Genomic DNA, 23082 nt, shown 5'->3' with positions numbered 1-23082 from the left:
AACACACTTTTGGAATGGCTGTAATTTTCAGGTGTTCTGCTAAAATATCATTGCTTGGAGTTCCCTTTTGGCTCAGGACCCGATGTGGTTTCTATGAGGATGGGGGTTCAAAGCTGTGGCGGAGGAAGCAGGTGCATCTCAGATCTGGTGTGGCTGCGGCTGTCGAGGAGGCCCGAAGCTGTAGCTACAATTCGACCCCTGGCACAGGAGCTTCCATATGCCGCAGGTGCGGCCATAAAAATAAAATTAATTAATTAATTAATTAAATAAAAACATTGCTTGCTAGCATGTAGAGCTACAAGCTAAAAATACATTGTTCTAAAGACATTGCCAACTTCCAATTTATTTTGGTAAACCCTAGGAAATTACATTGCCCCTTGTTGTGTGATGCTTTTTCTTAAAAAGCCATGTGATTATCTTAATCAATTTGTCTAAGTTCTTAAAACCAAAATTTTGGAAAAGTAAACCTATGTACGTAGGGGAGTGTATATCTTTTGAATTAAAGTTTTGTCTGGATAGATGCCCAGGAGTGGGATTGTTGGATCACCCGGCAACTCTATTTTTAGTTTTTTGAGGAACCCTCCATACTGTTAGAAAAGATAGATAGATAGACAGACAGACAGTCTTTTGTCTTTTTAGGGCTGCACCCATGGCATATGGAGGTTCCCAGGCGAGAGGTGAAATCGTAGCAGTAGCTGCTGGCCTACGCCACAGCCACAGCAGTGCAGGATCCAAGCCGCGTCTGCAACCCACACCACAGCTCAGAGCAACGCCAGATCCTTCACCCACTGAGCAGGGCCAGGGATCAAACCCACATCCTCATGGGTACTAGTTGGGTTCATTAACTACTGAGCCCTGATGGGAACTCCAACATTTTTAATGTAATATATTTATTTAGTAACTCTTCCAGGAACATAGAGCACCACAGCACTGTTTGAAGTTTTATTCCACCATTTAGCATCAGAATTTTACAGTTTGAAGGGGCTTGAGCACACCTAGTGGGGGTTCTCCAGCCTTGCTGTGCATTAGCACCACCCGAAGAGCTGCTAAATCCCAGATCGCCACTCCCGCCCCAGAGTTTCCGAATCCGCAGGTCTAGGGCGAAGGCTGAAAACGGGCATTTCAGTTCTCTCCTCGTTCGCTAGTCCCTGGACGCCACGTTGCAAACCACTGCGGTGGGAAAAAGCCCTTCCAGCCCACTCCAGTGAACCTGAACCTCCCTAGAGCTGGCCTGAAACCCAAACCCTGCAGAGCTCTCGCGGAGGGGAGGAAGCCGTGCTGTCTCCAGGCCTTGGAGCAGCACGAGGGCTGATGCATCGGCGACCTCAGGGTTCACTGGGAGTGTTCGCCAGCAGAGCTAACCCTAAACACACGCCTCTGAAACTCTAGTGCCTTAACTGCCCATCAGCAGGGACCGCACCTTGAGAGCCACTGGTTTAGCTCAGCCTTCTCGTCTGACAAACCAGATGGAGTTGGGGCAGGGCAAGACGCCACGTCCAGGTAGCTGCTGACTCAGGAAGGAAGCCCGCTGCCCTGATGTCCAGCAGTTTCACATCCGCTGCTGCATCCCTGGAACCTAGATTCTGCCTGTTAAGGTGCAGCCAGGCTTTTCTCAGTAGTTACCAGTCTGGGCAAAAACATTTGAAATGTATTTTGCCTCTGCGCTGATTGGGTAGATCGGTTTCTTCCATCGGGGACGACCTGTTCTTTTCTCCCTAAATGCGGAAAATTCTGACACAGCCTTGCTTTTGCTCTTGGTGAGATTAAGCTTTATGCTTTTTAACCTGTGTTCGGTTTTATTAATGGAAACTTCCCAAACGATCTCTACAACAACTTTTTATATCTTCTTGGCTTACGGCTCCTACAGGTAGTGGTTCTCCTGTTAGCTTAATGTTTTTCAAACAACCTATAACCAATATATTTTGTGAACGCAGAAGGATTTTACTTACCTCTGAGCATTCTGGTCCTGTTTTTTGGTTTTTTGTTTTTGGTTTTTTTGTTTTTTTTTCCTTTCCCTTACTTATCTTTCTCTATCTACAGAGTCGTATTTCCTCTAATAATTTGGACCACTTGTTCTTCCCGAAGGCAAAGTGCGCTTGCGGGCGCTGAGGTGAGGCATGCCTGACGCAGGTGGAGCTGTGCTCTCTACCTCGGCGTCTTTACGGCAGAGCAAGAACGCAGGTGCTTAAGGGCGTCACTTAAAGATGGGTGTGACATGGCCAGAGATGCATGTTCTTCTCTCCCTGTTCTAAATAGTAAATCTAATCCTCTCGTAAACTCAGAGTGGCTGTTCGAAAGTTTCCGTCACTCATCAGTAATAACTAGGTTGACTTCTGCTGGTCCTTGGGAAAAAATAATGCCTGCCTCAGATGTGGTCTTGTTTTGCAGGAAGAATAGCATATCTTCTCATTAGCTTTCTTCTACAACAGCTGCTCAGTGAGTAAATTTTATGAAGCAAGCAAGCCATTATGCATAATAAAAGAATTCAGTAACAGCTTACACAAGGCTCTCCACTGCCCATGGGTGGATAAGACCACGATATTATGTGTAACATTTGTTACAGGCATATTTTAATAACCAATGTGGTTATTGGGGTGGAAGAAAGAGGAAGCACATGTTTTGTTCTTTTATAAGTGATAGATGGGGACTTGGAGAACCGACTTGGGGTTGCCGAGGGTGAATGGGAGGGAGTGGGATGGACTGGGGGTCTGGGGTGAATAGCTGCAAACTGCTGCCTTTGGAGCCTCTAAGCAGTGAGATCCTGCTGCGCAGCACAGGGAACTCTAGTCACTTACGATGGAACATGATGGGGGCTACTGTGAGAGGAAGGATGTATATATGTGTGTGTGTGTGACTGGGTCACTTTGCTGGACAGTAGACACTGACAGAACACTGTAAACCAACTGTAACGGAAGATATAAAAATCATTTAAAATTTTTTAAATGGGCAGAGGAAAACAAATAAGTGATAGATGGAACTCGTTTGGATCTACACAAAGTTTCAGAGTTCCCGTTGTGGCTCAGCAGAAACAAATCCAACTAGGAACCATGAGGTTGCGGGTTCGATCCCTGGCCTCGCTCCATGGGTTAAGGATCTGGTGTGGCCATGAGCTGTGGTTCTGGCGTTGCTGTGGCTCTGGCGTAGGCCGGTGGAGACAGCTCCGATTCGACCCCTAGCCTGGGAACCTCCATATGCCTCGGGTGTGGCCCTAGAAAAGGCAAAAAGACAAAAAAAAGTTTATGAGTTTCAGTGGTAAAATTAGTATCTATAGAGAATACACATATTCAGGGGTAAAATAGCCCCAAAGTAAATAAAAGACTTCCGTTCCCTCTGGGCAGATTCTGAGACTTGAGATCTTACAAATGAATATGACTCTTATACTTAGTTGACAGAATTATCATTTATAAAACCACAGCTCAAGACACATGCACACAGCCATGGATACGATGGTTGGCTACATGGTTAAGATTAACCATCTTTGTGGGTTTTTTGGTAACAGAGAACATTCCGTATTTTAAAAGATGACGGGTTTAAAATTAAAAAGACAATGGGTTTTTTTAATTGTTCAAAATGCAAATTTTTTTGGTTAGTCTTCCGTTTAGATTTCCCTTTAGCGAAAATCAATGAAGTGTTTTATGATTTCGTGCGTGTCATTTAGTTCGCTTCCCAAGCTGCAAAGCTGTCAAGGCTGCGTCTCCGTCACTGGAAGAGGCTGTGAACTTCCAGGTGCTTTCTTCGCACCAGCTTGCTGGGGAGTCTCGCAGGAGATGCTTCCGTCATGTGGACACACGCATGCCGTTCAGACAGGCGCTTCCCAGTTTCTCTTTTCCTTGGCCTTCGCAACCCATCTCAGGGTCTTCCTAGCCCCACCTCCTGCCCTAACCCCGCTCTGGCCATTCCAAACGCACCAGGCATTTCTGATGTTCCCGTAAATCTGTATGTGTTCTAACCGCCCTTCTTCTCCCGTCTGCTGGGGGATCTGCCATTTCTTCGGGGTTGAGCTCCGATCCATTATTTCCTGGAGCTTCCCTCGCACCTCGCTCCTCTCCTAGTGAACCATCCAGTTGCCCCCTCTTCCCACAGTTCGCCAATCACACTGCTCCCTGCTGTGCCCACCGGCGCTTCCTGTTTTTTTGCTGAGACATAATTGACACACACCATTATATTAGTATCAAACACAACAAAATGATTCGACATTTGTATGTCATGGGAAGTGATCACTACAATTGGTCTAGTTAACGTCCATCACCATGCCTAGTTAGAAATTATTTTCTTGTGATAAGAACTTTTAAGAGCTACTCTTTTAGCGCCTTGCAAATGCACAAGACGGTATTATTAGCTTTAGTCCCCATACTGTCCCTTATATCCCCATGACGTTTATTTTATTACTGGAAGTTTATAGCTTTTGGGCCCCTTCATCCATTTTGCCCACCTTCCCACCCTCATCTCTGGCAACCACCAGTGTGTTTCTGCACCTGCGGGCTGGGGCTGTTGTTGCTGCTGTTCACAGACAAGTGACATCACGCTGTCCTTGTCTTTCTCTGTCTGACTTACATCACTTAGCATAATGCTCTTGGGGTCCGTCCATGCTTTGCAAATGGCAAGATTCAATCCTTTTCATGGCTAAATAATATTCATAGTATATGGATATTAATATATACACACACACCATATTTTCTTTCATCCACTGATGAATATTCAGGTTGCTTCCTTGTCTTGCCTATTGTAAATGATGCTGCAATGGACATGGGGGTACAGATATCTTTTTTTTTTTTTTTTGTCTTTTTAGGGACACACCCATGGCATATGAAGGTTCCCAGGCTAGGGGTCGAATCGGAGCTGTAGCTGCTGGCCTACACCAGGGCCGCAGCAACGCAGGATCTAAGCCACAGCAACGCAGGATCTGTCTGCCACCTACACGACAGTTCATGGCAACACCGGATCCTTAACCCACTGAGCAAGGCCAGGGATTGAACCTGCCACCTCATGGTTCCTGGTCGGATTCGTTTCCACTGCGCCATGAGGGGAACTCCCAGATATCTTTTCGAGTTAGTGTATTTGTTCTCTCTCTGTAAACATACAGCAGTGGAATCGTGCGATCACAGGGCAGTTGTCTTCTTAATCTTTGAGGACCCGCCGTGCTGTTTCCCATAGCGGCTGCATCAGTTTACGTTTCCCCCAACAGTGCGTGAGCGTTCCCTCTCCTCCTCGTCCTCACCCACACTTGTTATTTCTTGTCTATTTGACAGTAACTGTTCTAACAGGTATGAGGTAATCTCTTATCATGGTTTGGATTTGCACCCCTGTCTCTTAACGAATCTATCCAGGTATGTCTTCCCCACAGCCTGGAAGCTCTTTGTAGGAGAAGCAGGGAGTCGATGCTCCATGAATCAATGGACAGTGAACTCATCAATCATAGTAAAAAATTTTTAAATGAATTAATTTTTAAAAATGGATAGTGGACTAGACTGTCTTCCGTGTCCCAAGCTACCCCGAGCCGCACCCCTTCTCCTACTGAGGGGCAGCCCTTCCTCTCTGCTCTAGCTGCTTTCTCATCTTCTTTGCCTCCGGCTGGCCCACCCTCACCCCAGTCTAACCATCTCCAAAGTGACCACGCGAAACCTCAGATCTGATCAGGTCCCTCCACCCTCACCTACACAACGAAGGGCAGAGCCTGTAAAGTGACATGCAAAGTGCTCCTTCCATAATCTCACACCTCACCCCATCCTCTGCCTCCCCCCCCCGCTACTTCACGTTCCCCAAATCAAGCGCCAGTGCAGTGGCTCAACACCCACGAAATGCCCTCTCTGACCCTCACTGTAACCGCGCTACTCCCAGTGGCTGAGAAGCCTTTTCTCCCCTTCTCAACTCTCCCTAATCGATTCCTAATCATCCTTTAGGATTCTAACATCCTGGGTGGTTTGGATGCCTGAGGTCTCGTGAGGGTCCCTCATCTGGGCTCTGGGTACCACTTTCTTTTTTTAATTTTAATTTTTTAATTAATTAATTATTTATTTATTTTTATTTATTTATTTTTGTCTTTTTGCCTTTCTAGGGCTGCTCCCGCGGCATATGGAGGTTCCCAGGCTAGGGGTTGAATCGGAGCTGCAGCCACCGGCCTACACCAGAGCCACAGCAACATGGGATCCAAGCCGTGTCTGCAGTCCACACCAGAGCTCATGGCAATGCCAGATCCTTAACCCACTGAGCAAGGCCAGGGATTGAACCCCCAACCTCATGGTTCCTAGTCGGATTTGTTAACCACTGCACCACGATGGGAACTCCTATTTTTAAAATTTTTTTAAAGTACAGTTGATAGTTGATTTACAGTGTTGTGCCAGTTTCTGCTGCACAGTCACCCAGTCGCACACACACACACACACACACACACACACACACATTCTTTTTCTCATCCTGTTTTCCATCATATGTTCTCTCACGAGAGACTGGATATAGCTCCCTGTGCTGCACAGTAGGACTTCATGGCTTATCTATTCTAAATGTAAAAGTTTGCATCTACCAACCCCAAACTCCCCGTCCATCCCACTCCCTCTCCCTACCCCCTTGGCAACCACAAGTCTGTTCTTTATGTCTCTAAGTCTGGTTCTGTAGACAAATACTGTATGATATCACTTATATGCGGAATCTAAAATGTGGCACAAATGAGCCTATCTACAAAACAGAAACAGACTCACAGACATGGGTACCACTTTCTTATGGCATGGCTACAGCAGGTGGAAATCAGCAGTTCATCCATTAGACTGGAAGCAGTCAAAGTAAGAAGCTACCCTGGGCTGTGGCTCAGAGCCTGGCCCATGGCTACGAGCAGAATTAATATCTTCAGGAGTTCCCGTTGTGGCCCATTGGTTAACGAATCTGACTAGGAACCATGAGGTTGCGGGTTCCATCCCTGGCCTTGCTCAGTGGGTTAAGGATCCGGCGTTGCCATGAGCTGTGGTGTAGTTTGCAGATGTGGCTCAGATCCCGCGTTGCTATGGCTCTGGCATAGGCTGGCGGCTACAGCTCCGATTCGACCCCCAGCCTGGGAACCTCCATATACTGCAGGAGCAGCCCCAGAAATAGCAAAAAGACAAAAAAAAAAAAAAGAATATCTTCAATATTTGATGAACAGAGTTGTCCTGTGGCTCCATAGAGCAGCCCCTGTCTTGTCTTTCTCTGAGTGCCTCGTCCTTCCTTATCTTTCTTCTGCTCTCAGTAGTACCTGTGTTCCCTGCAGGGGCTCAACCCGTGTTGGGGAGTAACTTGATTAGGTGTGGGTGGGGCAAGCGTGAGCTGTGCGTTCTCATAGCTATAGAAATGAGAATAGTACCAACGACTGCACCATGGAAGCAATTTACTCTGTTAAAAAAATAGCCCTTTTTCTTTCATCGGAGGAGTGCTCCCAATCTCTTGTTTAAACTGGATGATAGAATAAAAAATACAGGAGTAATTTTGAAACATCAACAAATTCACCTAACTAATGTGCCATGACAGTAGGCAATTGGTAAGAAGAGCACTATTGTATGTAAGTAAGCGAATAGCATGAAACTCAATAAAAAGACAGATTTTCAGGTTATTAAATGGAGGGCTAGACAGAAAAGGAAATGAGATGTGTAAGCGCGTGGTAACACGGCATTGGTGTACACAGGACTTGGATAAAATCTGATGTGGGGTTGATGGGTTTCCACAATGTTGACCTTTCTGCTTCAAAATCGAATGACCGGGGTAAGTTAAAAGCTAGTTTTCCCCTCAACTCTGGGTTTGACAATTTTATCAGCAAATTTAAACATAAAAAAGAAATGCATCCCTTCGCAGAGCTTTCTAAGATTTTGCCACCAAATCACAGTTTGCTGGCCAGGCTTGTTCTTTTTCTTCCCCTGCCTCAAGTGGTCCTTGTTTCCTGGATACAGATCTCATCAGTCAGCCTGCAGAGCTGGACCCGGCCCCCTGCCAATCCACCTCTCTCTCCAGTGTACTTCTAGAACATTCCCAGGGCATCCACCTGTGCTCGTAGATGCCCCACCCCCCTCATCATCCGCCCGCAATGGTGTGCAGGGTTTGTGAAGCCATCTGAGTAGAACCTTACTTTTGACTCTGCATCCAGTGACCACAGACCATCTAAATGCCCAAGCGCCCAGATACCTCCCGACATCCCAGCTCAGTGAGGCTGTGCAAGAGCACGCCCCTTCCCCGTTGAGGTCACACGCTGTCATCTGGCCTCAAAGCAGCATTGCACATGGATCCATCCTTATCTGGGGAAACCAGGCCTTTCTGCTCCCGCCCATGCTGCTGTCTGCAGGGGCTTTGCTCCAGTCCACAAGGCTGGGCTGGCCATGTAGACGTCTTAGCCCAACTCCATCTCCACCACCACGAACCAAGGATTAAAAAATAATGACACTAAAAGCCCCCACTCACTGCCACCTGATCCTTCAGCTCCCAGATAGCATCAAACCTAGAGCTTACGCCCTCCACCCAGCCCCGTCCCCACTCGATTCCAAGCATGCAGTTTTGATCCGGGGTGTCCAGGGAAGAGCTGGGCCTTCATCTCTGAGGCTGCCATTGCTGAGCCTTATATCCTGGGATATTCCCAGGATGCCTTGCGGGAGTCTCCCCAGGGCAGCTGAGAGGCCAGCTGGTGCTGACTCATAGGAGGAACTGACCCATCAGGGATGATTCGTGAACCCTCAGGACAGAGTCACCGTGTTCCGGCTTCCAGCCAGTCAGTGAGCGGGTGTGATCGACCAAAGTATGGTGCTGTATTTTTTCAAAGATGAGTGTAAACAAATTTGCCTCCGAAATTCTTAGTCTTTTCTGTAAGTTGAAGGGTCGAGCTCCCGCCAAGGTCCCAGCAAGACCGAGGTATCGTCAGCTCACACGTTCACTCAGTCAGAGTCGATCGAAGGCTGACTCAGTAGTACTTGGTGCCTGGAAGTATTGAAGGAGCTGACGATACAGCAGCGACCCCAAATCTGCATTCTAAAGAGAGGGATGAAGAGCAAAAACAAGTAAGCGATTGAATGTTAGACTCTACAAGTGCCATGAAATACATGAGAAGACTAGGTGGAGAGCGAAAGGGAATTGGTTAAAACGTTGTATTAGGGAAAATTGCAAGCACATATAAAAGTAGAAAAAAATAGTGTCATGAACCGTACCGATTCACCATCCAGCTTCTCCAGTGACCAACTGTGGACCGACCCCCTTGCATGATACCCCCACCCTCTCTCTCCATCGCACTGATGATTTTAAAATGCATCCTCAGCCTCATTTCCGTGTACATGTCTTGGCATGAATCTCTAAAAGAAAGCTTTTTAGATAAAGTAGTTGAAGAAGGTGTCTCTCAGGAGCTGACCCGGGGGAAGAGAGGCGTGAATGGGAAAGGGTTGCATCTGTAGAAACAGCAAGCGCCAACACCCCAGGGTGGTTGAGGACTTGCAAAAAGCCCGGTGTGACTCCAGAGGGAGCGAGGGGCCACGGGGACTCAACCCTAGAACAGCAGAATGGCCACACCTTCCTGGAGGAATAGAAATTACTACAGCAAAACTTGCATGGTGTTTACGACAGGCCAGGAGCGTTTTTTGCAATGTGTTAATTCATGTATTTTTCACGCCATCCCTATGACATCGTCCCTTCTCTTCGTGTCCCCATTTTACTAAAACTGAAGAAAGCAAGACACGGCGAGTGTTTCCGTCCTCTCCGGCTGCTGTAGCAAAATACCACAGACTGCAGGGCTTAATGAAGCAGAAGTGTAATTCTCACAGTTCTGGAGGCTGGGAAGTCCAAGATCAAGGCCCCAGCAGGGCTGATTCTGCTGAGAGCCCTCTTCCTGGTTCCCAGTGCCTGCTGGCTGTGTCCTTGGGCGCCTCTTTCCTAAAAGGCACGGATCCCACTCAGACAGGCTCCGCCCCTGTGACGTGAGCGCCTCCCCGAGGGCCCCGCTCCCAGAGCACCACCGTCGGGGATGAAGATGCCGGGGAGAAACTGGAGAGAGGAGATGCGCCCGCAGACCGTAGCAGAGAGGTTCCGTGCCTGGCAGCCTCGCAACGGGACCCCAGGCAGTCGGTTGCGGAAGACGAGCGCCTCATCCTCAGCCTGCGCTGCTTCCCTGTCCCCTTCAGCCCGAATGTCTCGGGCCCTGCCAGCCGCGTGTCCCTGCAACTCTGAGACCCAGGGCTGCCCTCCGCTCTCCCCGACGCCGCCCGGACGCCACCCCCTCCAGGTCCGGGTGCTGCTCCCGGGCGGCTCATCTTCTCCCGCTTCCCATCTCCTCCCACCAGATCGCCTTCCCTGTTTGACGGGAAGCTCCCAGAGGGTAGGAACATGTCAGTCTGTCACCGGCTCCCTCCCACTGTGTCCAAAACATAGCGGGGACCCCCTGCATGAATGTTTGCAGGGCGGAGGCTTTACTGAGGGAAGGGGAGTGACGTTTGGCCTGTCGCAGTCAGTGTTCCCGTCCCCGCCCAGATTCCCTGGAAGGCTTCTTTTCTGTAAGTTGCCCCCACCTCGGGGCGGGTGGGGGGAGCTTTCAGCAACCAGCACCCAGGGCACTCACTGGCAGGACTCTACTTTGCCCCAGGAGCAAAGAGCCACTGGTCAGGTTTGCCGAGGGAGGAAGGTGCAAGGCCACGTGGGTACAGCCAGAGAGATTTATGAAGGCCTCAGAGGGGGGCGGGCTGAGCCCCAGATGGCACCGGCCCGACGGTGAGGAGGCGCTGGGCTTCTCCGGCTTCTGTGGCGGGCATCTGTGGCTGGATGGAGTTATGGCGGGAACCTGTGGTGGGAACAGCGAAGGAGGAGGGGGCGGTCAGGGGAGGGGGAGGGGGTCGAGTCCCAGGACAGAGGGCAGTTCGTCCTTGCAGGTGGTGAGTCTACGCAGACAGGTGTTTTCCGCAGGCCATTGTGTCTTGCTGCCCAGCTTGAGCAACCACATTCCAGGAAGGGTAGAGATTTTGTGCTGGGTGCTGGGCTGTACCCATGCCCGCAGCAGGTCCCCAAGATGAACAGCCACATTCGGGATGCGGGCGGGGGGTGGGGGGCGTCTGTGTCCATCCTCCTGGGAACCCACCACCAACAATGCCGGGGGATTTGATTCCCAAGCCTCTCCTCTACCCAGGGCTGTTGCCTTGACTGTCAGATGTGGAGTGAGGGCCGCCTGTTTCCTTACCTCGGGTGGGAAGTCACGCCCCAGAGCCCCTCCCAGACTGGAATTCCTCCCTCCCGCCCTCCATCCTGTTTCTGGAGGACTCAACCTCAGACTTCAGTTATTTGGAAAATTCCTCTGTTCGTCAGTATGGCTGAGTGTTGATAGAAGATTCCTGGAGGAGCTCCCTCTATGGCACAGTGGATTAGGAGTCTGAAGTGGCTCGGGTTGCTGCACAAGTGCATGTTGGGTCCTCAGCCCAGTAGAGGGGGTTAAAGGGTCTGGCATTGCTGCACCTGTGGTGTAGGTCACAGCTATGGCTCAAATTCAACCTCTGGCCCAGGAATTTCTATGTGCTGTGTGCGTGGCCATTAAAAAAAAAGTTACTGGAGTGTTAATGGAAAGTTACTATACTTAACAGCTTTGCCACAAAATTAAAATCAAATCCATTCTGAGACCACACTGAAATCCGTGTGATTTTACGCGGATGACTCCCAGGTGTTTCAGGACGTTCCAGTGCCCGAGAGTCCTCACTGCAAACCTCAGTCGTCCAGTCTGAGCCTTCCCAGCAACGGGAATGGAGCCTCTTGGTTGGCAGAAAGATGGTTAGCATCCATCACGCTGTCATCTCTCCAGGGAAGGGGGCAGAGAGCAAGCAGCAAAGCTTGGCTCAATATTAAAACGCACAAAACTGGTTTCTAACTGTTATGAGGTTTTATAACACATGATAATCATGAGACCCCGAGGAAAACCTGGAGGATCAACCTCACAGCAAGGGGACCGTTGAGATGAGTCGGCCGCCCTGCCCCTATTTGCCTACTGGCGCTTCCTTGCCCTTTAAGAGAGGACTTGAGAGGAGGAGGGGGAGATACTGGTTTGGGTAAAAGAGTCCCCATGGGTTCTTCATGTGAACAGCATAAGTATAGTCCAGTTCTGTGTAGATGAACTTGAAAAGCCATGTTTCTAGGCAGGCGATGCGAGTCATTTCAGACCTTCAATGGGGGGGATTGCAACAAGTGTGCTTATCGACACCCTCATGGAAAAACAAGTGGCACCGCAGTTCCCGAGTTTTCAACTGAAAAGTTAGTAGCAAAAAGAGCGGCTCCAAAACCCATACTCCGTAAAACTCACGGAGCTCATGAGGCGAAGGATAAAACTGTAGATCGTGGGCAATTATGCTCCCAAGAGTGGTTGGAGCCCGTTGCATTCACAAGGTCCTCCCCGCAGAGAGACAGAGCCATAGAATGTAGGGCCACAGGCGAATGCCACCCACGCTGACATGTTTGCAAACGAGGTTTATGATGACAGACGGATGTCATCAGCCACTTTTCACACAGAACATCCTGATGACGAATGCCCAGATTCAACAAACCTGCGCGCTTTCGCAGGCTGCAGGATGAGTCTTTCAGAGAAAGAGAAGAAGGGGCAAGACCCGCCGTTGTGCAGCGACACCATCTGACATCACACCTATGACATCATCACAGAGCAATCCTTTTATGTTTTTGGCTGTACCTGCCACCTGTGAATGTTCCCAGGCCGGGATCAAACCTGCGCCACTGCAGTGGCAATGCCAGATCCTTACTCTGCTGTGGCACAAGGGAACTCCTAAGAGGAATCCTTGAAGAAAGTTTAGCGAAGCTTTTCTTCTCGTTACCAGTTAGTGTCCACAGTTAATGAAAATGTGCAGAAAGCACTATAGATTTGAGAATGTGGGTCTATTCTCATGATGAGATGAGTAACGAGTACCCCTGGTGATACGTGAATATAGAAATCAACCCCTGCACATCCTACGGGAAATTCTTTTTATAAATCCTCTTCCTCTGTGCCCTCACTGTCAAATCAGTAACCGTGGGACCGACTCACTCACAGTATTTTGGCACGAGGCAGGAATTAAATGGCAAATGGAATTCCTTCTGGAAACCTAACTTAACGTGTTGGGGAGAAAGTGTGAGATAACAGACTAGAAAAGGTGGCTGGTCTGCCCTCTCTCTAGCCTGGCCTCAGAATCAAAACAGTGCTTTCTCTGTACATTTCTCTGTAAATGATCAAATATGAGAGGTCCCAGCCAAGCAAGCAGCAGCAGCATGCTTTACATACTTCTTTCTGACGCCCTCCAGTTCCAAATAATTTTTTGGGCCCCATCTGCAGTGTGTGGACGTTCCAGGGGCCAGCGATCAAACCCACCCCACAGCAGCGACCGTGGCAACACAAGATCCTCAACCTACTGTGCCACAAAGGAACTCCCATCCCAAATATTTTTAAACAGCATGTTTATCTTTTCAATTATGAAACTCACCTCATTCAATAGTCACATTACTTGGCTAATAGCTTCCTTCAAGCTGCTCTTGAAAAATAAGCAAAATATGATGTGGCTGTGGTAGAGGCCGGCAGCTGTAGCTCTGATTCAACCCCTAGCCTGGAAACCTCCATATGCCACAGGTGCAGCCCTCAAAAGACAAAAAAAATAAAATAATAAAAAGTTAGCAAAAAATAATAAAAATTTTAAAGTAAAATAAAAATAAGCAAAATATAGTGAGAGAATTCAGTTTAAAATATAAAAACAGGAGTTCCCGTGGTGGCGCAGTGGTTAACGAATCTGACTAGGAACCGTGAGATTGCGGGTTCAATCCCTGGCCTTGCTCAGTGGGTTAAGGATCTGGTGTTGCCATGAGCTGTGGTGTAGGTCACAGGCGCGGCTCGGATCCCGTGTGGCAGTGGCTGCGGTGTAGGCCGGCGGCTACAGCTCCAATTCAACCCCTAGCCTGGGACCAGCCATGTGCCGCGGGAGCAGCCCAAGAAATGGCAAAAAGACCAAAAAAAATTTAAAAAAATATATATATGTATATATAAACAGAATTCAGTTACCTGTGTTCACATTATTTCCAGAATAAGAAGATATTTGTGGAGGGAGTTGTAATTCTGATAAGCTTACTAGTTCAAAATCCCGACGCACAGAATGAACGGTGAGAATCACGGCTCTGACATTAATGAGAACACGCTATACGCTAAGTATTGTTCCAAACCTTTTGTATATGTTGTCTCACTTAATTCTCATCATCACTCTGAGCTGCGGTGCCATCTTTACACCCGTTTAACCTCTGAGAATGGGAGGCATGGTTTTCTTGCAGTCACAGGCCAAGGGGGTCTGTTCTCAGAGCTGATGCCCACAGCGGCATGAGCGGATGGCCCAGGCTCTGTGAGGTTTGGAGCCCTTCCTTACCAGGACGAAACAGGTTTGGTTGTAGCATTCTGTTATTTCACTCTCTAAAATTTGGGCACACAGAGCTGTCTTAAGAAGTTAGTGTTTCAGAGTTCCCGCTGCAGCTCAGGGGTAAGGAACCCAACTAGTAACCATGAGGATGCAGGCTTGATCCCTGGCTTTGCTCAGTGGGTTAAGGATGGCATTGCAGTGAGCTGTGGTGTCCATCGCAGATGCGGCTCAGATCTGGCATGGCTGTGGCTGTGGCATAGGCCAGCAGCTGCAGCTCCTGCTCCACCCCTAGCCTGGAAACTTCCACATGCTGCTAGTGCAGCCCTAAAAATCCAAACAAAAAGTGTTTCTAGTAGTAGGTGTCTAGAGTGAGGTTTAGCAAAGGAGAGCTGAATGTATTCAAGGCCCAGAACCCAGGGGCACGTGGCATGAGGCCTCTTTCCGTCTGCACATCCCTGCTGAGAGAGCGTCCACGTTCATAAACAAGCAGGCGCAGAAGCCAGCATGCGCCTTTTGAGGGGCCCGATGAAAACACAAGTACGCGCCGCGGGGCCCTCATTGGGGCCGTGCTTGGCGGTGAGGCGCGTGGGCCGGAGAGCTCTGAGGGCTGCCCTTGGCCGCAACTGCGAACATCCGGTCGGTCCCAGGACGTCAAGATGCTCGCCGTGCGCGTGCGCGGTGCCTGGGCGCCCCGCTGTCCGGATCCGCGCGGGGAGTCCCATCAGGAAGACGTGCTGAGAGGAGCACTGCTAATAGGACGTGGCTGGAGACCACACCGAGCGCCGCGGCCCGAGGTGATGAGAAGGCTGCGGTTGCCCAGCCATCCCGCCCCATCCCTGCCGCAAATGCACATGCATGGTACAGCCCGGCCCCGGCAGAGTCACACACAGAAGAGCCGAAAGGCAGTTACGACGCTGCCTCCATCACCAGCGCTCCACCCGAGATGCCGTCAACTTACAGATTGACCTGCCCCCCCTCCCCGGCCCCCGGCCGGACACGCCACTCACTCCCCCGCCCTCACGTCTAGCCCCGCCTCTCAGGGATGGCGAGCGCCCCCACCCCATGACCTTCACAAAGACCTACAGATGCAGAGCAGGAAGGAGGAGCGCCTGCCAGTTGGCATTTGCTCCATTAAGAGGGGAAGGTGGCAGAAAAAGGAACAAACGAAGACCACGAGATAGAGGAAATCAACATGTTTTAAAAAATTAACCAGCAGACGTGCACTCTGGTGTGTGCCTTGAGGAGGCTACGCAGCCAATGGTTCCGTGATTGCTGCTACGGGGGACATTTTGCACCAGGAGGTAGGGAAGGGGAGAATACATTTTCCATCTATTTGTACCTTTTGCAGTATCCAATGCAGGTAATACCTTTATGAAAACTTGAATAACAGTAAGGTGAAAAATTCAAAAAAAAATTAACCAAATCTAAATCTGTGATGGCTGAGGCCATCTTCCAAGGCAAAGACAGGCACCCGTTGCTGGCCCCATATCACAAAAGGTCAGAGCCTGCCTTTAAGTGGCTGCTTTGTTTTATATTCAGAACAATAGTTTATCCTTTATATAATGCCTACTTGTATTGCAGTGACATGGGATTCGAGCTGAACAATATGCAAGTGAGCTGGATGTCAGGAATTCTTACCTACACCATTGTGTTGTATCTAGAAAATAATTCCAAAATTTCCTACCTGAATTTTTGATTGACCTAGATATTAAGGAAATGTCTTACAATTTTTTTTAAGTATTTGCTTTTAAGTAGGAATCACTGCTGGAGTTTGTGTTGTGGCTCCGTGGATTAAGAATCTGACTAGCGTCCATGAGGGCCCAGGTTTCATCCCCGGCCTCGCTCTGTGGGTTAAGGATCTGACATTTCGTGAGCTGTGGTGGAGGTCGCAGATGGGGCTTGGATCCCACATTGCTGTGGCTGTGGTGTAGGCTGGCAGCTGCAGCTCCGATTCGACCCCTAGCCTGGGAACCTTCATATGCCACAGGTGCAGTCCTGGGGAAAAAAAAAAAAAAAAAAAGGCAGTAGATAAATAAAAGTTCACCCCAAATTTATCCACAAAATTGCATTTGCAGCGTTAAAACCAAATTGCACATAATTCAGTCTTTGAGATGGAGAAGTTTATTGTGAGATCTCCCTGAAACCCAGGAATCTGCTTATGAGTTCAGTTTGTGTTGTATGAAAGAAGTGCACACAGCAGCTGGCAGATGACCTGGGACTTGTGTGGCGCTGGGCAGTGTCCATCCTGGCCATTTGGAGCAGGTGCTCCCAGAGCGGTCTTCTCAGCGGAGGAGCGACAGCAAAGAACACACCGTGGGCTCTTTCACTTTAGGGAATCAAGCCAAGAGGAAGGAGCGTTTATATTAAACATCCACCATTACTGGCCTCAGATGCACTAAACACATCTACTCCGGAAACCAAGATCAAGGCCAATTCGAAGTTTAAATCCCATGGTGGTTATCTAGGATAAGACAGGGTTTCTCTTGCGGCTGATGAATGAGAATTTTTTTTTTTTTTCTTCTTAAAAAGAAAATCATTATTATCTTTTAGGAAAGAGATAAAGGCCAAGTAATGAGCTGAAAATAGGTATCCATTCCTTAAAAAAACAAAAAAAAAATGTGCTGGGCCAATAGTATTGCTGTAGAATTAGTTCTATGAAATTTGGTTATAAATGAGTCAAGAAGATAAAAACACCACATTAACGAGGGGGAAAAAGGAATTATTAAATTCTGGTCCTTTTTCATATTTCCTTTGATAGTATTTCTGTCCTCACCAGATGATGTAAGCTCTCAGCAAATTTCCAAAGGAATTCGGTGATAAAATAGGTTTTGAGGGAAGGAAAGAGTAGAAAAGAAGAAAAAAAGAGAAAAAGAAAAGAAACAGAGACAGTAAAGACAAAGTGAAGCAGGTTAAAAAGAAAAAAGAAGAAGCATCTTTAAAAGAACTTCTAGAACTTGAATTAAATATGGCATTAATTTTTTTCCACCAAGGCTTAGTCTTGGCAGGTTTCTGCTAAATGCAGGAATTTCATGGATGTGGGGATGGGTGATGGAAAAATGCATTATTATACACAATTGTTGTACTTGAGAGGAACTGTATGAAAAAAAATAACAGCCTAGAATAAATACAAATGAAATTCATGTATCAAAACCAATACTGTGAAAATAGTTTAAATGTTTCTTGCATTTATATCTAGTCATTAACCTAAATGCAGATTTTAGTTCAGGCTACACTTCTGCCTCATGGTCAGAAGGCTTGAAAACCTGCGACGTGGAAAATTGGCAGGATAAAGAATATTGAATTGGTCTCCACAGAAAAACAAAATTTGGCAGCCCTAACCGCCTCCTTGGGCTGCTCCCTCCCCTGACCCCAGTCAAATTCTCCTCCCTTGTTTCCTCTTGTCCCAGGAAAGAGGCCAAGGGAAGGCCATACACCAACTACAACAGCAAGCCGAGGTCAACCTGACCGCTCACCAAGGGTCCTCTTGTCCTTGGCCGTGAACCCCGTGGTTCGGAGGAGCGGCCCTCCCCGACCCCAAATGCCCCCACTGCAGGCTCTTGCTCTGAGAGCACAGAGGCTGGAGGTTTCCATTTCTCCTGACTTTGGTTTCCTTCTTCCTTGGAGAAGGCAGTGGAATGACCTTGGACCCTAAAAGAGACTGCGATGCACCCGTGAAAGCGCTAAACCCGCTTGCAGAAATTCCCACCCGCTCTTCCCTCCTCCCCACTGCCTCCCATCCTGCGTTCATCCCGCGTTTGGACTGGCTGCCTCCAGGAAAGCAGACAGTGTCTCAGAACTGCATTTAGTCTAGAGAACAAAACTTAGAGACCTCTCTCAAATCATTTCTCCGTCGGGGAGGTCCTGACAGCCCACCTGGCTCCCGGCCCACCTGCTCGAGTCCCAAACCCAGGCTCCACGGAGCAGCCGGGGTTGGTGAAGACGAGGTCCCTTCCAGCCCCGTTTCCAACCTCACCCCAACCCCACAGCCTCAGAGGGAATGCCCCCCGCCCACGGGTTCCAGGCCCTTTGCATGAGCCATTCGGAGTGAGAACTGCCTCCCCAAGTGAATGTTGTTGCCGTGTGCTGTGCCTGTCTCGGTGGTTTCACCCTAATCTTTTCTCTCTTTGCAGCTGGTTAATAATCCACTAGCAAGTCAGGCTGCAGCGGCTGCAGCAGCAGCAGCCATGGGCTCCATAGCAAGTTCACAGGGCTTTGGCAATGCCCTCTCCAGTCTTCAGGGGGTCACGGGTCAACTAGTTACTAATGCACAAGGACAGGTGAGTGGGAGACGGGAACAAGAGTGAATTTTTATGGCAGATTGAACTTGGAAAGGAAATGAATTTCTTTTGCATGACAGTGATATGTAATCACAGCCATTCGAGGCAAATAAATTATGTTTACTGGCCATGATGAGGACAAGGGTTGGGAGGGGTCTATTTTAGCAGCAAGATTTTTTTTTTCCTTCCCCTATAATGTCTAAGTTTTCTTTGGGTTTTATTTATATAATGACTCGTGTTATGACCTTAATTGAAAAAAATTTACTTTTCGTGACTAGGAGACTCCTTTTTTTTTAAAGTTATATTTTATAAAGAAAATTTCAGTTTTGCTTTTTTTTTTTTTCATTTTTTTTGAAACTTGGGTAATGGAGGAAACTGGTAAGTTTCCTTTCCTAATTGCTCGACAATTTCTAAATTAGCCTTAAGAAAGCCAATTTCTGGATGCAAGGGGAGGTGGTGGGTTTCCAGTCAAGATGTCTCGTGAAGGTTAACAAAGTGAGTTAGAGTGATGCCAACTGCCAATTGCGCACCTGCCTGGCCTCTTGCAAATTCTCACAAAAGAAGCAGACTCTAGCGGCCTTGGCGTTTTACTCAATCTGCCAGGACCAATAACACTTCCCCACAGCACAGGCTGTCCCCTCATATCACTAAGTGCCTGTGTCCTGCCACCAAGATGCTGGCGAAGCTTCAAATGCGGGTGGTTGGTCCCTTTTCAAGGCTCCAGTAAACCTAAAAGCTGCCTGCAGAGCCTAAGAGGTTGAAGCCGATAGTGTCAGCGGTGCCCTCCCTTCAAAGGTGGCGCTCGGCTGGGGCACCTGGTTCTCGGGTGTAGCTGTTTCTGATGATGAAACGCAAGAGAGAAGGAGCCTGCATCCTTGCCAAGATTTTCCCTCCCCGGGTTATGTACCCAGCAGTGGGGTTCCCACGTCTTGCTTGGCCCGCTCTCGGGAGAACAGGCATGGCCAGTGTCTTGTACCCTGTTTGGATTTTACATAAAGAGTAAACAGAGATGCATTATAGACTAAACCGGCTCCATCCACATCCGGGCGGGTAGGGGGGAGAGAAGAAGCTGACCTTGTTCTATTTCCTGGGCCGGTGTGGGATTGCCCCGTCAGAACCCCAAGGCCTGAACGATGGAGCTTGTCAAAGAGCGGCCCCAGGTAATGAATCATCTGATCACAGGTGCACACCACACACATCAAAGAAGGGTTGTGTGAACAGCGTGCCCTCTGCAGTCACCTTTCAATGTCGGCTTGAACCCTGTTCCAATCCCTTTTCAGCAAAGGATCATTTTATGCAGCTGGCTCTGCATGGAGGCTCACAGAAGCCTATTAAGATTTCTGGAGGGTGGGGAATTGGAGTGGAGGAAGGTTGGTTATGATGTCTGTAACACAGACTCAGGTCAGGCCCATCCTGGAAGCCACTCCCTTGCGTCACGCCCCCGGTAGGACACCCCGATGGGCCTGGAAATGTAAATTTTAAGAGTTCAAGAGACAGCGTAACCACTGATGTGTAGGCCCTCTGATTTCTTTATTCCAATGTCCACGTGAAAGGTACCACGCTGCCCTGCCACTTAAGTATTTTTGAGGGAGAAAAATGCTTTATTGTTTAGAAGGAATTATTAAGGAGTTTTATGCTTCTGATGGTTGGATGGCTGAATTTTTGCCAGTTACACATTGCCTCCTTCTCAGGGGCTAGAGTTACCACCTTTGCGTTGTGCAGCCTTGACCAGCCCCCGTCCTGGGACAGCTCTCCCAGCCCACGAGTACCCTTGGGAAAATGGGCTTCCGAGTAGAATCTCGATTGGCACTCTCTATCTATTGAATAAGCGTTGATTTTAGCTTTACTTTTTCTATTTTAGAAACTGTGTTAGGATAGTTGGTTTGAGATGGTATACGAATCTCCTAAAGTTAAAAAAAAGGAGTTCCTGTTGTGGCTCAGTGGGTTAAGAACCCAACATACTGTCCTTAAGGATGCGGGTTCGATCCTTGGTCTTGCTCAGTGGGTTAAGGATCCAACATGGCCCTGAGCTGTGGTGTAGGTAGCAGATGAGGCTCAGGTCTGGCATTGCTGTGGCTCTGGTGTAGGCCAGTAACTGCAGCTCTGATTTGACCCCTAGCCCCAGAACTTCCATATGCTGCGGGTGTGGCCCTAAAAAAAAAAAAAAAAAAAGAGACCCAACTTACATTTACAGAGAAATCCATCTTGCCTGCTTGTGACGTCTTGTCTGAGAGTTTAGACACACCCCATGGCATCGTGCCCTAGCGGAATGGGCTACATTCATTAGCGCACTGGGGGTTCTTTTACTCCTTGTGATAGAAAACCGTCACCTCCCCAGAAAAAGGGAAGCCCTATATCCTTAGCACAACAGCACTTGTTTGAGCTTTGCAAAGTAAAGTAGTCAGACTGCACCCCCAAAGGCAGACCGTATTTGGCGTGGGTGCGTATGAGCCACGCGCAAAATACCACGGAAACTAGGATGACGTATTCAGCCCCCTTTCAGTTCCTTAAAAATCTCCGTGGAGCTTTCCCAGAAAAGAGACGAAGAGAAACCCTCCTGCCGTTCGAGACCCTTTCATTCTGCATTCTTGACATCAGCGCTTTCCCACAAGGGAAAACATTGAAATCCCAACCCAAGTTAGAAAAGTGGGTTTCATTCCACTGATAATTTGGTCAGGTAGGTCTGTTGAGAAGGCGTCTCGGGGCGCGGCGGGGGTCGGGGGGAGGCGTTGTGTTCTCAGAAATGCCCTGGTCCCTGCTCCCCACTGCTACGATCTTGGCTCCGTGGAGACCAAGGTGGCACGATTCCATAGGTAAGAGCGGGACTGAACTCATACCTGCCTGGGATGGGGTTTAGGCTCTGCCTCGTGCTGGTCCTATGACACTGGAGCAATGACTTGGCCTTCCTAAACCAGAGCCTCATCCTCAAAATTCGAACGCCACCCCTCCAAGGCAGCCTGGGCCAGTGGCTCGTGCTCAGAGGGCAGGGAGTCCTAGGTCTGTGCCCTTGGCCGCACAGATGTCCACCCCACACAAGAAGACGTGTCCAGATCTTCCTTCTGGCTCTAGGGCTTAGACTCTCAGCAGGAAGACATCCCATCCCCTGGGACTTGAAATTTTGCTTCCCTGTCCTGGAATCAGTTTCCATTTACTGGACCTCAGTAAATTTAAAGGGATGGGATGTGTCATTATAGCTAAGGATTTTTATGTTTTTTTTTTTTCCCAATTAGTAGTTATGAGCATATATGGAGGAAAAACTTCAGCCGCACTAGACCCTTTTAACCCTGCCATTCATTTAGTTAATTTAGGAGTCAGACACCAGTCCTAAGAGTGAATAATTCTAATAAAATGCTACATTCTAAATTCACAAAGCATACGCCTTACCCGGGTATGTTAAAGTATTTTAAAATTACATCACACGCAACTTCACAGTGTCCCAATGGTAATTAGTTGTATAATGATCATCACAATCCATCCCCAGGCATCTCCCCACCCCCCAAACCTATGTGGAGACCATAGGTTTCAACGTCTGTGAGTCAGTGTCTGTTCTGCAAAGAAGTTCATGTGTCCTTTTTTCAGATTCCACATGCAAATGAAACCATTTGATGTTGGTGTCATTGTCTGACTGACTTCGCTTAGCATGAGAATTTCTAGGTCTATCCATGTTGCTGCAAATGCCGGTATTTTGTTCTTTTTAATGGCTGAGTAATATTCCATTGTGTATATGGACCACCTCTTCTTTATCCACTCCTCTGTCGATGGGCATTTAGGTTGTTTCCATGTCTTGGCTATTGTATATGGTACTGCAGTGAATATTGGAGTACATGTGTCTTTGCGAGTCAGGGTTTTCTCTGGATAGATGCCCAGGAGTGGGATTGCTGGGTCAAATGGGAGTTCTATTTTTAGTGTTCTGAGGCATCTCCATGCTGTTTTCCACAGTGGTTGCACCAATTTACATTTCCACCAACAGTGTAATAGGGTTCCCTTTTCTCCAGCACTTATTGTTTGTAGACTTTTGGATGATGGCCATTCTGGCTGGTGTGAGGTGGTACCTCCGAGTGGTTTTGATTTGCATTTCTCTGATGATGAGTGATGTTGAACATCTTTTCATGTGTCTTTTGGCCATCCATGTGTCTTCTTTGGAGAATTCTCTGTTTAGAGAAGAACATTTTGGTCCCCTCTGCTTACTGAATCGGGAACTGACACAGGTGTGGAAGCCAGGTAATGGGAGAAGCACTAGCTGTAGACATGTTTGTATCCAAAGTTAGCAATAACTAGCTCTGTGACCTTAAGCAAATTACCTAAGCTCTCTGAGCCTGTTTCATTATAAAATAAAAAATAATCAAATCTAGGAGTTCCTGTTGTGGTGCAACAGAAACAAATCCAACTAGTATCCATAAGGATGCAGGTTCAATCCCTGGCCCCCCTCAGTGGGTTAAGGATCCGGTGTTACCATG

General features: G+C 48.3%; 1 protein-coding gene across 3 annotated transcripts in view; it reads left to right on the top strand.

Annotated features, from left to right (window-relative positions):
- POU6F2 (POU class 6 homeobox 2) overlaps positions 1-23082 on the top strand; it is a 486796-nt gene that overhangs the window by 397177 nt on the left and 66537 nt on the right. For all 3 annotated transcript variants that reach the window (XM_021079083.1, XM_013985842.2, XM_021079084.1), the window contains exon 6: positions 18479-18625. In XM_021079083.1, the coding sequence (XP_020934742.1) occupies positions 18479-18625 (147 nt within the window). The remainder of the gene's footprint in view (positions 1-18478; positions 18626-23082) is intronic.

This window comes from Sus scrofa, chromosome 18 (genome assembly GCF_000003025.6).
Source record: "Sus scrofa isolate TJ Tabasco breed Duroc chromosome 18, Sscrofa11.1, whole genome shotgun sequence".
NCBI lineage: Eukaryota > Metazoa > Chordata > Mammalia > Artiodactyla > Suidae > Sus > Sus scrofa.
The sequence above is the reverse complement of the archived record's forward strand: the minus strand, read 5'-3'. Positions and strand labels throughout refer to the sequence as shown.